This window comes from Malaclemys terrapin, chromosome 4 (assembly GCF_027887155.1).
Source record: "Malaclemys terrapin pileata isolate rMalTer1 chromosome 4, rMalTer1.hap1, whole genome shotgun sequence".
Lineage (NCBI taxonomy): Eukaryota > Metazoa > Chordata > Testudines > Emydidae > Malaclemys > Malaclemys terrapin.
Window position 1 is genome coordinate 137606132 of NC_071508.1, and position 16527 is coordinate 137622658.

Below are 16527 nucleotides of genomic sequence, written 5' to 3' on the forward strand. Positions count from 1 at the left end.
ACGAACTAGTGGGCGGGATTATAGTGACATGTAAAGAGTTTTGTAACTTGTAAAATCATCCTATAAATACAATGGGTTCCCCCAAATATGATAGACAATGTGTCGCCCCTATGATGAAGTGTCACCATTTCATTGTGATTATGGATAATAATGCAGATGACGTCCATCTCCTCTAAAAGCATCCACTGCCACCATTGCCCAAGGATAATTACCCGCCCTGAGGGGTGTGGCACCCCTGCCTTGAATTCGGAATGTGTTCCAGGTGGGCTGCCTACCAAGGTTGAAGAGCTTTGCCTATCCTCAGCATTCTGGTTTCTCTAAAAGAAACCCCCACTTTTAGTAGAAAAACTTACAATACATGAAGGCAACTGATAGGGAGTTTGGCTGTCGGAGGAGGCTGATTTCACCAGCCATTGGGCCATTTTATAGGAATTGGCATATCGTCCACTACCCAACCCCGTCCACAACAGCCTTTAATAGCCCCAAACACAGAAGGGATTTGTTAAAAATTAGGAAAAAGAAGAACAGGAGTACTTGTGGCACCTTAGAGACTAACAAATTTATTAGAGCATAAGCTTTCGTGGACTACAGCCCACTTCTTAGTCCACGAAAGCTTATGCTCTAATAAATTTGTTAGTCTCTAAGGTGCCACAAGTACTCCTGTTCTTCTTTTTGCGGATACAGACTAACACGGCTGTTACTCTGAAACTTAAAAATTAGGGATACTCTCTGACATTGTGTCCTGATGACTGTGAACAGACAAAGGTAACAAAACAGGTTTCTTCTATATAAAGGGAAAAAAGAATATGGTGGCAGATGTCCTGTTCAGGAGAAAGGGCTCTGACCTGCTGCCTCTGTGTCAGCCAGTGGCTCACCCTCCAGCAGCTTTATAAGGGGGAGATGTTACCCTAAAACGGTGCCAGAGAACAAGGGGCTCCTTGGACCAGGTAATGAATTTCAGCTGGCCGGACCAATTCAGTGTACCCCAACTCACTATGGTTATAATCAGTATCTCAGGGGTAGGTAACCTATGACACGCGTACCGCCTTCAGCACGCAAGCTGATTTTCAGTGGCACTCAGACTGCCCGGGCCCTGGCCACCGCTCTGGGGGGCTCTGCGTTTTAATTTAATTTTAAATGAAGCTTCTTAAGCATTTTAAAAACCTTATTTACTTTACATACAACAATACTTTAGTTATATATATTATAGACTTATAGAAAGAGGCCTTCTAAAAACATTAAAATGTATTACTGGCACACTAAACCTTAAATCAGAGTGAATAAACGAAGACTCAGCACACCATTTCTGAAAGGTTGCCGACCCCTGCAGTATCTAAACAGTGTCATGTAACATCATTGGAAAACTAATAATCCACTAATCGTTAACATTCTTGTGTGATATGTGTACGCAATGTGTACTAAGAGTTATGGATATATGCTGGAATGATGACTAAAATGTGTTTAAGCCAGGCACATTGGGGGAGTTGGTAAAAGGGTCTGCCCTAGACAAAGGAACGTGTATTTGCTTCTCTGACCAACCCAGTTGTTAGGCAGAGAAAATGAAGGTCCACTTACATATTAGGTGAACAAACTATCAAGCTAACAAACAGGAGGAGACAGCTTCCAGCAAGGAAGAGAGACTTTTTCTGGCATGAAGACAGAGGGGCTGAACTTCAAGTAATAAGCAACTGAATCAACTGAATGTATACAATATTACTGTATTATAAGTTTATTGAGTGAGATATTTTATAAAAGCCTATGACACACTGGTGATTAATATTATCATAAAATCAATGTATTAACACTATAGAAGGAATTATGGATACGCATTAATATTACACTTTGTGGTCTGTGTCCATACAAAGGAAGAACAGGTCTCTTCCAAACAGAAGGGAATGTCACAACTATTTACCTGTCTTCTATGTAAATTAAGCACGGTGGAATCAAAGCAATGGAAACCCCATTTACATACAGGTGGACGGGAAGACCACAGGAAGGGAAAAACAGCATGAGGTCATCCTGTCTCTTGAAACAAAGTCATTGAACTTTGAAAGATATTAGCAAAGACAGAAACCATCTTTGGAATCCATTGCTAGATAGACACAAGGGAAGGAAACTCCTACAGGCCAAGAAAGATGGCTCCTTCAATTAAGGGGGAACTGAAGTCTCTGGAAACTGAATATAGGTGAGAAACCTGCTCAGGCAAAGACCTTTCACCTAGGAAGAAAAGGGAAAATCAGCCCCTTGTGCTTTTGGGGAAGGTCTTGACTGAGAGAAAGTCAGCTATGGCTGAAAAGAAGAAACATTGGTAAGAAAATCTACCTTGAACAAAGATAGTAGCCTCTTAAGATTCAGCCAGTAGAAAGCATATTTTGTTTTGTTTTACTTGTAACTCTTTCTATCTTCATTCCTTATACTTGAGCTCACTTAATCCTATGTATATTTTGTTCACAAATTTGTTTTGTTTTTACTATAAGCCAAACTCAGTGCCGTGTTTGGACGGAAGGGTGTATTTCCGCCAGTTAAGTTAATAAGCTGCAATGTGCTTTTGTCCCCTAAAGGAGCAATAAACCTTATTATTTCTCTAAGTAGTTCAGGTGTGGGCTGGACACTTCAGGGCACGCAGTTTTGGGGAAATTCAGGACTGGAAGTATGTTCCTGGCTGTAATCGAGGTGGAAGCCAGAGTGGGGCTGCAGACAGGCTGCTGGAGTCAGAGCCGCTTAAGCAGAGCTGTCTAGCACACAGACACTCAGGACCTGCATGCGAGCGACAGCAGCAAAGCATTGTAAAGCACTCAGGGTTGCAGGGCAAGTGGTGACACAACCCCTTACTGGTCTTGATTTCATCCAGAATGCCATGACACACCCCAAAGCCTCCTGGCTCCTATGACGCAAGGATTCTCTGCTACTGTACACCTTTGTGAGTCTTCTGGCAGCTGTGATGGGTGTTTATCTCCATTACTCTACCCCAGTATTTTTGAACCCTTCTCCTGTGATTCTCTCTAGCACCTGTCTCTGCTGAGGTTCACACATGCTTCCCAAACTGCTGCAGAATGAAAATGTCTTGATTCTTGTTAGTTTCAGTACCAGTCACAGAAACTGAAAAGAAGCAGTGATAACAGTCACTTCATTTTCACTCTGCTGCACCCTATAAAGCAGCATTGTATTGGTTTAACCATAATTTCCACTTGGAAGGTTATTTCTGTAACCATTAGGGCTAGAAATTTACTATTCTTTAAAATGAAAACTTAGATTATTCAGAAGATAACAGTCACTTGCTCAGTAAATTTCCTACTCACCCAAGTGAGTTAATTTTGTCAAGCCCAGATAAAGCTTTTACAGAACTAGGAAAAGGGTTGGCTCTCTTTGGGGAATCAGAGGGAAAGAATATAAACTAATAAAAATGAGCATCTTTCTATAAATCACTGAGTAAAATCTTCAGTAACTGTGCAAAATTAGACAAGGCTTCTGTAAAGTTCAAAGTATCAAATTATATTTAGGTTTTCACTACAGAGCTAACTGCAAACTTCCTGATCATCTTTTCTAAACACTAAAGTAGAGCACTTAACCTTCCCTTCTCCTACCAAACTGGATTACAGCATATCCAGTGAACTTTCTAAAGTCCGTGGTAAATTTCCAGCCTCCTTTCACATGGTTCACTCCCTGATAGTACTCTGTACAGACTGCGGTCATGCTGCTGCTTCTCGTTCTCTCAATACAGAACAAGTATTTCAAATGAGCTTTAACTGGTGGGTGGGTGAGAATGTGGGCAAGACAGAAAGTAAAAGATCTCCTTGCTCTTGCTTGCAAATAGAGAGAATTTTAAAATGCCCTTCTAGGATCCAAGACAATACACAAACTTAGTATTGTTTGTTTTGCTGTCCTCTCATGCCTTGTTTTCTCAGTTATGTTTTCAAACCTGCTTATGCTGACTCTTTAGCTTAACAGTACTCTTCTTAGCTGAAATTCTTTTCTTTTCCTTTGGTTAGTAACTAAACTAAAGCTTCACATCACAGCTTCTTTTTTAACTAAAAAAATTGTACACACAATGGACCAAAATCTCACCCAAATATAAAATCCTTCAAATGTAGTCAGGGTTGCTACATATTTTTTCTCAAAAGAAATTAATTTTATTATGACCCTGTGTCTGTGTTAGGACATCTAAAATAATTCAGAATTCTAATTGTTCTGAAAACAACTGAATTGAGAAGAGAGGCAACTTTAGCGGTCATCTTAACTCCCGCTTAAGATCCGTGAACTGCAAACACAGAAAAAGATCAAGGTTCAGAAATAGGTAGGTGAACAATTTGGGTAAGATCAATTGGGTAAGCCCATTGAGAACAGAGATGGATTACAGAAAGAGGATCAATAAAAGGAAAAGACCACCTAGTCTTGTTCTCTTTGCAAGAAGAACGTGGTCTGGGAGCCCAGCTGCAGAAGGGTCAGTCTCCTAGCAACATAATGGACACAGCTGATCCTGGAAGGAGCTGCCTGACTGATTGCACTTCCTGATTGGTGGAGGGGAGGAGCTAGCTACCACTTGACCTAGCAGTAACCAGAGCTCATTGGCTGCTCACTGTGTTCCATGCCTGCAGCAGTGCTTGGTCCTACTTCCTGTGCCTGCCCAGCCTGTTCCTGATGCCTCTGACCATATCTTTGGCACACATATGGGCTCTGGCATTGTCTTTTGATTCATGGCTTTGACCCTCAGCTCTGCTCCTGACCAGGCCCCTGGGAGTCCCGTGGTCCTGATTCTTGACTCTAGCTTGGCTCTGCTCTAACCTCCAACCTGGCCATCTCCATGGTTTCAACCATTAGGCATGACTGCCCACATCCCAGTTACTAACACTCTGAACTATCAGAGCTCAGCTATCTTTTTCCCTTAGTTTCATATTTATTTTTTCTGTCAAACTCAAGGGTCGTACTTATGAAAGCGGACAGTTTCTCCCAGCAACTACCACAAGACTATGGGATTCCCTTCCAGATGTAATAGGAAATGCAAAGTCTCACTTCTCTCTTGCACACCCCATGTGAACGCAACGACAAGAAGCTACAGAGACCACAGTCTACCTTTGGTTAGTTGATGAAAGACTGAAATGGCTGCCAAGTGTACCTGGATGGAGTTAATCTTTAAATTACACTCAGTTAGATAAAGAAGGTACTCAAGTAATTTTTATGCAGGACAAGTAATAGGGTCTTCTTGGACCCTATCGCATGACATGACAATCACTCAGAGTTGTATATCTTTCTGGAAAATGGCTTCCGGGATGTCAGGAGAACATGACTGTGATTAATCTCTGAGCAAAAGTATTGCCAAGCTTAAAATGAACAAAGGTATTGTCAGTTTTAAGCCTCACACTTCCGCTCTGCAAAGGTAAAAAGGACACGCTTTGCAGAGGTGAAGGAGGGCAAGCTTTGCAGAAGTAAGCTAAGACTTGTGGTCAAAACGCACTGCAACTCCTATAAAAGGAAATAAGTTGTGCCCCCAGGCACAGCTTGTCCAACCCACAATTAAAACAATTGGCTACAATACGTAAGTATAAATTATATGGTTAAAGCAACACAAGGAGATAAGCAAGCATAAATTATACAGCCAAGGCGACAACGCTAACCACAATAAAGATTTGGCTGACCCTAATTGGTCGGTCTGTTTTAAGACATGGCGGACAGATCAGATAAAAAGTACGAAGGCACGGGACTGTGTGTATGTTTCGGTCATAAGAGAAACCTGACCCACACCCCCTGAACCGAAAGGACGTGCACTTCACGACCATCTGTACCTGGCCAGTGCAGAAAACGGCCAACTGAAGGGTAACATTTTAGGGCAAATGCAGGGTAAGGTCATGGAGTAAAGAAGTCTGGTTGCTCAGGCAGAACTGATCTCAAGTTCTATCGATACTATTGAGTTAAGAATAGTAGTAAATAACTAATGAATAATAACTTTACATGTACTTGTGCTTCGGTATAACTTGCCATTTATATTAATCCTTATTCAGTGCTGGTCTTTAATCTTGCTTTTCTTATTTTATCTATATTGCCTTTATAGTCGAAAGTCATTAAAAACCTTTTTTGAGGAATAATCAGTAGTTTTAATTTTTCTTATAAGGGCACCACTCAACCTCATTACATTTGTGTTGGGTGGTGGGAAGTAGTAATCACCCAGGGCCCAATTAGGGTCCTGACGCACGCCTCCCTCTTCCTTTATCTCCACAATGACCTATCTGCTCAGAGACACCAGGTCAGGCAACTTGTCCAAGACAGGACTCCCTGGCTCTAGATGTGCTCTGAGACCAGAGACTCTCAGCCTGATGAGATTAACCTTGGCCATTTGCAACAGAATGGAGAACCGCAATTATGTCTCAGCAAGCAGCTATTAGGACCATCTAATCTTCCTTTTTCCAGAGCCTTGCCAAGATCTTTGCTACCAAAAGGACCGGAAGAAAGGGACATGACATAGCCTCATTTTCAAGTGAATGGAAAGGCATCCCTAGCAGTCTTTTCTCAGTACCAGGAACAGAAGACTAGTAGCTGCTTGTCAGATGAGTGGTGAAAATATCCACCTCTAGTATCTTCCACTGTAGGAAGAGCTAATCTGTGACTCCCTGATCCAGAGATCACTCAAAAGAATCTATTATGGATTAATTTAGTCTGCAATCTTATTCTCCTCTTCTACCAAGTCCATGGCAACTAAAAATATTATCACTATTGCTATTGGACAGACCTCACGTCCATCCCACAAGGCTTCCCAAGAGAGGAAGTATGACCTGGTGCCTCCCTGCTTATTTTATAAACAGTGGCCTCTTTGTTTGTTTGTTTGAACTACCTTTGGGGAAGATTTGGTAGACCACATTACAGCATGTTGCAGATGCAAACTGGTAAAACCCATCATCCATCTGCATCTCTGCACTGCAGCTCAAAATGATGGGGCACAGTACCAAAGGTCTAGCTAGTCTTCTCTCTGATCACAATTGCCTCCACCAACAAGCTCTTGTTGGGACTTAGCCAGTGGCAACCTCAGTGGAAGATGTATTTTTTTTTCTTGCTCACCTTCAAGACAAGGACAGCTGCATGAAGGGTCTGCCATATTTCCCTCAGCTCCCCCAAAATAGGGTGCAAGAATACAGCAACTTTAATACCCAGGAGGTCCTGACATGGGCACCTTGCAATTTGACTCCACTGGATTCCAGGACCGGTTTAAATTCAAGATTGGTTGAAGCTATTGAACAGCCTCTGTAGAAACGTGGGGAAAGTAGGGCCCTTCTCTGCAGAATCACTGCCTTGGTGCTTCTTTCTAGTAGAAAAATACTTTAGCCTCAGAAAAGTCCTACAACTCACTCAAATCCAACTAATAGTCTACCAGCCTCATTCTCAGCATGCCCACAATCAAGTGTTTGAAACTGTATAAACCAAGCGTTCTCACAAAAAAATTTTGGTGGCCTCAGAGTGCAGCCACCAACTCTTGCTGGTGGCCATTCTGACAATTTTTTCTAAAATACTTAATTAACTTTAGGAAAAACAAATAAACACATACAGGTCCAAATCATCATAATTTATTTATGTCTGGGGGTTATTTCAGACTCAATAATAAAAATAATGGACAGTTGTCTCTATTCTTTACTGGACCTAAACAGAATAGAAACACAAATGAGTTCTCCTCAACGGAACTCAACTACCTTTGAAACACCAAATTTCCTAACCCTATGCAAATCTAAGCACCACAAAACCAGCTTCCTGATGAACCAGAGCTCTCTGACTTCAAGCACCAAGTCCCTGAATGCATCATGGAGCCGATGTGTGGCACAGCTCTCGGCTTCACCGGCCAGATCTATACTGAAACACTGGCACCAAGTCAGAGGGATCAGCATTTGTAGCAGACACAGGCTTTTGCTTTAAGGGTTTACCCTTGGAAGCATTCTGCACCAATCTCATGCCAGACTTAGGCCAGATCTACATTATAAACTTACACTGGTATAACTACATCGCTCAGGGGGTGAAAAATCCACAACTCGTAGCAATGCAGTTATACCGACCTAACTGCCAGTGTAGACAGCAATGTCGACGGGAGGGCTTCTCTCGTCAACACAGCTACCACCTTTCGTGGAAGGTGATTAACTATGCCAATAGGCAAGGCTCTCCTGTCAGCACACTAAGGTCTTCACTGAAGCACTGCAGCATTTTAAGTGTAGACTTGCCCTTAAAAGGAGTAAGATTGAGATAACATTTGCAAATGTATCCAGCAGCCCTGCAGATCATGGTCAATTCCAAGGCAGACAATGTAGCAAATACCACCACACAGGTGGCTGGGAACACGTTACCTTGACTCAATGCTCTCTATACTGGTTCCCCACTGAACAGAGTCCAGTTCATGTTTGCTGTGTTGATCTTTAAAGCCCTGAATGGAGTTAGACCTAACTACCTGAGTTCACGGTCCTCTCTCTGTCTGTGACCATGACCTCCCACATGTGCTATACTCCAATGGAAAAAACAAAACTGTTAATCAATAAGGGGTACGATAAATCCTTATCACCAGTGTTTTCCACACAAGAGGGAAATATCTGTGATGCGTTAAGTATGAAGAAAAAGCATCTGATATGACAGGTGTGCCATATGTTCTCTAAATAACATTTGACAGTGCAAGGATTCAGATTCAAAATAAGGGGATCTCATAACTGCCTGAGACAATTTTCATGAGAGGCAGACCAAGACAATGGAACTCAATGCCAGTGAAATAGAAAATGACTAAGGCTACAGCTACACTAAGCACCATACAGCAGCACAGCTGTACCGCTGCAATAGCACTGCTGTAAGGTCTCCTATAAGAACTCTCCCACTGGCATAATTAAACCACCCCCAACAAACATCGGTAACTATGTCAGCAGGAGACACTCTCCTGCTGACAGAGAGCTGTCCACACCAGCGCTTTTGGTGGTGAAACTTATGTTGTCGGGGGAGGGGGGGGGGTTTCACACCCCCGACCAACAAAAGTTTTGCAAATAAAAGTGCTTGTGTAGACAAAGCCTTAGTTTGCTAAATTTGGAGCTTAAATGCAAAACCCACCTCTTCCACGATGCTTCCCCACAATAATACCCCACACTTTCATAAGTACACCTCTACCTCGCTATAACGCTGTCCTCAGGAGCCAAAAAATCTTACCGCGTTATATGTGAAACCACATTATATCGAACTTGCTTTGATCCGCAGGAATGTGCAGCCCCACCGCCCCGGAGCACTGCTTTACCGCGTTATATCAGAATTCATGTTATAGCGGGTCACGTTTTATTGACGTAGAGGTGTATGTAAAGTTTAAAAGGGGTGGGACACACACCTCCTTCCATTTTGTGTGCGTTTAGGAATGCTCTGAGAATGCCTATCAGACAGGTCCTTAAACTGATGGCTGTGTGCATGCTCACTTTTGGAAACTTTGGGTGCATCTTCACAGCAGAGTTAGCTCAAGTGATCTGCATCATCCGACCTTCAAATGTAAACTAACTGTTGTAGTGAAGACAAACCCTTAGGCACCTAAAAGACTTGAAAAGGGGAAATGTAGGAACCTACAGAGTTAGGTGGCAGCCGAGCTGGGGTTTTGAGAAGCTCAGTGGCACTAAAAGTATCAGTTAGGTACCTATGTCCTTTGTGCATCTAGCCCTTAGACCCCAAATCCTGCAACTGAATCCACATGGACACAGGGGTCTGCCCACATGGCTCCAATTGCAGGATCGGGACCTCTGTTCGCATCACTGCTTGATAAAATATTTGAAAGCCACCCTTCAGTTATATCAAGGGACGGACAACAAAGACTGGAAAAGAGATATTCACTTGTCTCCAGCTGCTCAAGAGTTCACCAGCCCAAGTTCTACTCTTGAAAGTAAACGCACCAAACACAAAATCTCACCCAATACAAACCAGACCCGGGGGGGGGGGGGGGGGTCACAATTCAGACACCATTACTGACCTGTTCACCTGTCAGAAAACCTGTCAGATGCCTCTCGCGCAGGATAACGAGCGAGCTCTCCCCTGCATGCTGTCCCCGAGCAGTGTGCTGATGGGGGGAGCAGTGCTGGACGATACCCCAGGCCGGTGGGTGAATAGGGAGGACTACCCCCCGCTATAGGGAAAGCGTTGCCCGTCCTGGAGCCCCCCGCCATAGAAAGCCTGGGGGCACCCCACCCCGTGCCCCCACACAGCCCCCCCTTCCCCCGCTCACCGTCCAAAGACACGAACTGCCCCACGGCCGAGGAGCCGCCGCCGCTGTTCTCCACGAACTGCACCTCGGAGACGATGATGTTGTCCTCGAGCACCGAGCCGCAGCCCGTACACACCGCGTCCCCCCGCGCCGCGTCCACCTCGATCTCCGAGCCGCCGCACACGGCGCACACCCGCCCGCCCGGCATGGTGCCCCGCGGGAGCCGGGGCTCCGCGCCGCCGCCGCCGCCGCAACCGTCTCCTCCACCTCCCCGGGCCGGGCGCCGCTCAGCGTCCGGCCCCTTCCGCGGCCGCTGCACCGGTCAGCGCACGGGGCAGGCCTCGCCCGGGCCGGCTGGGGAGGAGCCCAACGTTAGCAGCGCCCGGGCCCGCCTCCTCTCGCGAGAGCTCGCCCGCTGCGCGGCCGGCCCCTGCTCACGCCTCCCCCCCCGTACCTCCGCCCAGATTGGGGCAGGGATGCCTGTGTATCAGCGTCTGCTCTAGAGTCACCGCCCACAGCCTCCGTCACCAACCACCCCCTACAGCCCATAGCCCTCCGTCACCCTCTCACCACCCCCTACAGCCCATAGCCCTCCGTCACCCTCTCAGCACCCACCACCCGCTACTACAGCTCCCCAGCCTGTCACCACCCATAGCCCCTCCATCACCCACTCACCACCCCCTACAGCCCATAGCCCTCCGTCACCCTCTCAGCACCCCCTACAGCCCATAGCCCTCCGTCACCCTCTCAGCACCCCCTACAGCCCATAGCCCTCCGTCACCCTCTCAGCACCCACCACCCGCTACTACAGCTCCCCAGCCTGTCACCACCCATAGCCCCTCCATCACCCACTCACCACCCCCTACAGCCCATAGCCCTCCGTCACCCTCTCAGCAACCACCACCCCCTACTACAGCTCCCCAGCCTGTCACCACCCATAGCCCCTCCATCACCCTCTCACCACCCCCTACAGCCGATAGCCCTCCGTCACCCTCTCACCACCCCCTACAGCCCATAGCCCTCCGTCACCCTCTCAGCACCCACCACCCGCTACTACAGCTCCCCAGCCTGTCACCACCCATAGCCCCTCCATCACCCACTCACCACCCCCTACAGCCCATAGCCCTCCGTCACCCTCTCAGCACCCACCACCCGCTACTACAGCTACCCAGCCTGTCACCACCCATAGCCCCTCCATCACCCTCTCACCACCCCCTACAGCCCATAGCCCTCCGTCACCCTCTCAGCAACCACCACCCCCTACTACAGCTCCCCAGCCTGTCACCGCCTCACCACCCCCTACTACAGCTCCCCAGCCTGTCACCACCCATAGCCCCTCCATCACCCTCTCACCACCCCCTACAGCCGATAGCCCCCCGTCACCCTCTCAGCAACCACCACCCGCTACTACAGCTCCCCAGCCTGTCACCACCCATAGCCCCTCCATCACCCTCTCACCACCCCCTACAGCCCATAGCCCTCCGTCACCCTCTCAGCAACCACCACCCCCTACTACAGCTCCCCAGCCTGTCACCGCCTCACCACCCCCTACTACAGCTCCCCAGCCTGTCACCACCCATAGCCCCTCCATCACCCTCTCACCACCCCCTACAGCCGATAGCCCCCCGTCACCCTCTCAGCAACCACCACCCGCTACTACAGCTCCCCAGCCTGTCACCACCCATAGCCCCTCCATCACCCTCTCACCACCCCCTACAGCCCATAGCCCTCCGTCACCCTCTCAGCAACCACCACACGCTACTACAGCTCCCCAGCCTGTCACCACCCATAGCCCCTCCATCACCCTCTCACCACCCCCTACAGCCCATAGCCCTCCGTCACCCTCTCAGCAACCACCACCCCCTACTACAGCTCCCCAGCCTGTCACCACCCATAGCCCCTCCGTCACCCTCTCACCACCCCCTACAGCCCATAGCCCTCCATCACCCTCTCACCACCCCCTACAGCCCATAGCCCTCCGTCACCCTCTCAGCAACCACCACCCCCTACTACAGCTCCCCAGCCTGTCACCGCCTCACCACCCCCTACTACAGCTCCCCAGCCTGTCACCACCCATAGCCCCTCCATCACCCTCTCACCACCCCCTACAGCCGATAGCCCTCCATCACCCTCTCACCACCCCCTACAGCCCATAGCCCTCCGTCACCCTCTCAGCAACCACCACCCCCTACTACAGCTCCCCAGCCTGTCACCACCCATAGCCCCTCCATCACCCTCTCACCACCCCCTACAGCCGATAGCCCCCCGTCACCCTCTCAGCAACCACCACCCGCTACTACAGCTCCCCAGCCTGTCACCACCCATAGCCCCTCCATCACCCTCTCACCACCCCCTACAGCCGATAGCCCTCCGTCACCCTCTCAGCAACCACCACCCCCTACTACAGCTCCCCAGCCTGTCACCACCCATAGCCCCTCCATCACCCTCTCACCACCCCCTACAGCCGATAGCCCTCCGTCACCCTCTCAGCAACCACCACCCCCTACTACAGCTCCCCAGCCTGTCACCGCCCATAGCCCCTCCATCACCCTCTCACCACCCCCTACAGCCGATAGCCCTCCGTCACCCTCTCAGCAACCACCACCCGCTACTACAGCTCCCCAGCCTGTCACCGTCTCACCACCCCCTACTACAGCTCCCCAGCCTGTCACCACCCATAGCCCCTCCATCACCCTCTCACCACCCCCTACAGCCGATAGCCCTCCGTCACCCTCTCAGCAACCACCACCCCCTACTACAGCTCCCCAGCCTGTCACCACCCATAGCCCCTCCATCACCCTCTCACCACCCCCTACAGCCGATAGCCCTCCGTCACCCTCTCAGCAACCACCACCCCTTACTACAGCTCCCCAGCCTGTCACCATCCATAGCCCCTCCATCACCCTCTCACCACCCCCTACAGCCCATAGCCCTCCGTCACCCTCTCAGCAACCACCACCCCCTACTACAGCTCCCCAGCCTGTCACCACCCATAGCCCCTCCATCACCCTCTCACCACCCCCTACAGCCGATAGCCCCCCGTCACCCTCTCAGCAACCACCACCCGCTACTACAGCTCCCCAGCCTGTCACCGTCTCACCACCCCCTACTACAGCTCCCCAGCCTGTCACCACCCATAGCCCCTCCATCACCCTCTCACCAACCCCTACAGCCGATAGCCCCGCGTCACCTTCTCAGCAACCACCATCCTCTACTACAGCTCCCCAGCCTGTCACCACCCATAGCCCCTCCATCACCCCCTACAGCCGATAGCCCTCCGTCACCCTCTCAGCAACCACCACCCCCTACTACAGCTCCCCAGCCTGTCACCACCCATAGCCCCTCCATCACCCTCTCACCACCCCCTACAGCCGATAGCCCCCCGTCACCTTCTCAGCAACCACCACCCCCTACTACAGCTCCCCAGCCTGTCACCACCCATAGCCCCTCCATCACCCTCTCACCATCCCCTACAGCCGATAGCCCTCCGTCACCCTCTCAGCAACCACCACCCCCTACTACAGCTCCCCAGCCTGTCACCACCCATAGCCCCTCCATCACCCTCTCACCACCCCCTACAGCCGATAGCCCTCCGTCACCCTCTCAGCAACCACCACCCCCTACTACAGCTCCCCAGCCTGTCACCACCCATAGCCCCTCCATCACCCTCTCACCACCCCCTACAGCCGATAGCCCCCCGTCACCTTCTCAGCAACCACCACCCTCTACTACAGCTCCCCAGCCTGTCACCGTCTCACCACCCCCTACTACAGCTCCCCAGCCTGTCACCACCCATAGCCCCTCCATCACCCTCTCACCAACCCCTACAGCCGATAGCCCCGCGTCACCTTCTCAGCAACCACCATCCTCTACTACAGCTCCCCAGCCTGTCACCGTCTCACCACCCTCTACTACAGCTCCCCAGCCTGTCACCACCCATAGCCCCTCCATCACCTTCTCACCACCCCCTACAGCCGATAGCCCCGCGTCACCTTCTCAGCAACCACCACCCTCTACTACAGCTCCCCAGCCTGTCACCGTCTCACCACTCTCTACTACAGCTCCCCAGCCTGTCACCGTCTCACCACCCTCTACTACAGCTCCCCAGCCCATCACCACCCATAGCCCCTCCATCACCCTCTCACCACCCCCTACAGCTCCCCAGCCTGTCACCGTCTCACCACCCCCTACTACAGCTCCCCAGCCCATCACCATCCATAGCCTCTCCATCACCCTCTCACCAACCCCTATAGCTCCCCAGCACCACCCACAGCCCCCCATACTCTTCTGCCTGCCACCACCCAGAGACCCCCCCAAACCGCAACACCCAGAGGCCCCTGCAGTACCCACAGCAGACTAAAGCTGCCTGTATCAGTGTCTCATCTTCATCTACAGGCCCTGCACCTCCCCACGCCCTCTTAATTACCTCCCACCAGCACCACAGCCCCCCTTCCCCTCCACCACTGCCCATAACCCACCCCCAATCACCACCTCACTGCCCCCCTTCCTTCCACCAAAGTCTCCACTGACCCCCCAGCCCTCAGACCCCCTCTGTCTCCTGCCTATAGCCCCTTCCAGGCACACCACTGTACCCTCTATAGCCCCTAGGAGTCTTTGTTGTTTGGCATGCCCCACACTCTAAACATCTGGATCCATAGTGCATCTGTCATTGCATCATTTGCTTCCTAGCACTAGCTACGCGCAAGCAGTGGGACTAGAACCCAGAACCCATGACTCCTGAAAGCACCAACTTCTAGCACTTGCTGTGCTGCCTGTGGTATTTAAACTTAAATCCTCTCTCTGTGCCACTGAATAACAGGTCCCAATAATTTTATCAGGTCTGAGTTACGTATACACCATTAGGTACTAATTATCTCGTACTTGGTATTTATAGTATAGTGTTTTACACTTTCTAAGTGTAGTACAAATAATTCATCCTCAACCCTCCTTCCAGGTGTCCCTAAGAGCATAGTGTGAATGTAAAATAATTTGCCATCTAGCTGTTACTAACCATATGAACTATTTAATGTCTTAATAGGAACATTTTCTGTAGTCACTAAAATTCTCATGGCCTACTAAGTATATGCACACATGCCCTTCTTAGCACAGTTTTATGATGTGGGTTCCATTTGTTACAAGCCAGAGATATGTGTAGTTCTCCAAGGGTTACAGGGATTTAAAAAAACTTTTCACTATATAGAGTTAATTACACAAATTACTACAGAAAAATATGGACATGTTGATAGATAAAGTGGCACATTTTAAGGGCTAGTCCTTAGGATCTTAAATATAATATGTAGAATGTATATAGTGCTTTACATATATTAACTAGTTAATCTTCACAACACCTCTGTGAGATAGATAGGAATTATTCTCTCTCTTTTACAGAAGTGGAAAATGAGAGATGAAGGTTAAGAGACTTGTCCAACGTCATGGATGGAGGCACTACCAGAGATAAAATTAGACCCTGGGTGTTTTTGGTCCTGCTCCAGACCATCAGATCTCACAGTATCATAAGAGCCAATTAAATTATCTTGCTATTTGTATTGATCATGCACAAGCACTAACAGAATAAATAATATTAAACTAAATATAGTACCTAGCACTCAGAGATATTTTCCAATGTATGACAGTCCATTTACTGAACTCTGGGGCACAGCCTAACCATTTAAAGTGACAAAGTAAAAGCAATGTAAAGTGGTCCAAATGTGCTCTAAAATAATTCATTCTTACTGCTTCACTCTATCATACCACCGTGTCTATTTCAAAATTCTTATTCTATCTTTGATTGTCTATTTTTTGTTCCAGTGAAGTAGTCTAAAAAGTGCCGATATATTGAGTTCATGCTTTAACCAAGTAGGTGCCAGTGTTCAGCTCCTGACCACTCTGATTAATGACAGTCAGTGTGATATGAAGGACTGTGTACATGGTAAGAAATTCAGGAAACCCTAAGCTCTAGTTCAGTCTTGGCCACTGATTGTCTGTTTGGGTATTTGCGACCCACATTTTCAAAAGTGGCTGCAGATTTTGGATGTCTCCATTTTAGAATGCTCAACTTAAGACACCTTGGTCCTGATTTTCAGAAGTGCTGGGCAACCACAACTCCAACTTAAGTTCATAGGAGCTGCAGGTGATCACACCTCTGCAGAATCAGGATCCAGATATCTCAAGTTGTGAGCTACAAAAGAAAAATGATGGTCTTATGGTTAAGGCACTAGAGTTGGATTCAGAAGATTGGGGTTTGAGTCCTAATACTGCCCCAGATATACTATCTAACCTTAAGCATGTCATTTAATGTTTCTGTACCTCAGTTTCCCATTTGTAAAACTGGAATGATAATGCTT

At 48.6% G+C, this 16527-nt stretch overlaps 2 protein-coding genes across 2 annotated transcripts in view; one reads left to right on the forward strand and one right to left on the reverse strand.

Moving 5' to 3' along the window:
- BRF1 (BRF1 RNA polymerase III transcription initiation factor subunit) overlaps positions 1–10548 on the reverse strand; it is a 246681-nt gene extending 236133 nt beyond the window's left edge. The window contains exon 1 of the mRNA XM_054024955.1: positions 10205–10548. Within this exon, the coding sequence (XP_053880930.1) occupies positions 10205–10391 (187 nt within the window). The 5' untranslated portion in view covers positions 10392–10548. The remainder of the gene's footprint in view (positions 1–10204) is intronic.
- On the forward strand, positions 10390–14543 carry LOC128836161 (uncharacterized). Its single transcript, XM_054026179.1, has 3 exons — positions 10390–10504; positions 12333–13309; positions 13404–14543. The coding sequence occupies exons 1-3, from the start codon at positions 10390–10392 to the stop codon at positions 14541–14543; spliced, it is 2232 nt and encodes a 743-aa protein (XP_053882154.1).
- The last annotated feature ends 1984 nt before the right edge of the window (positions 14544–16527 follow it).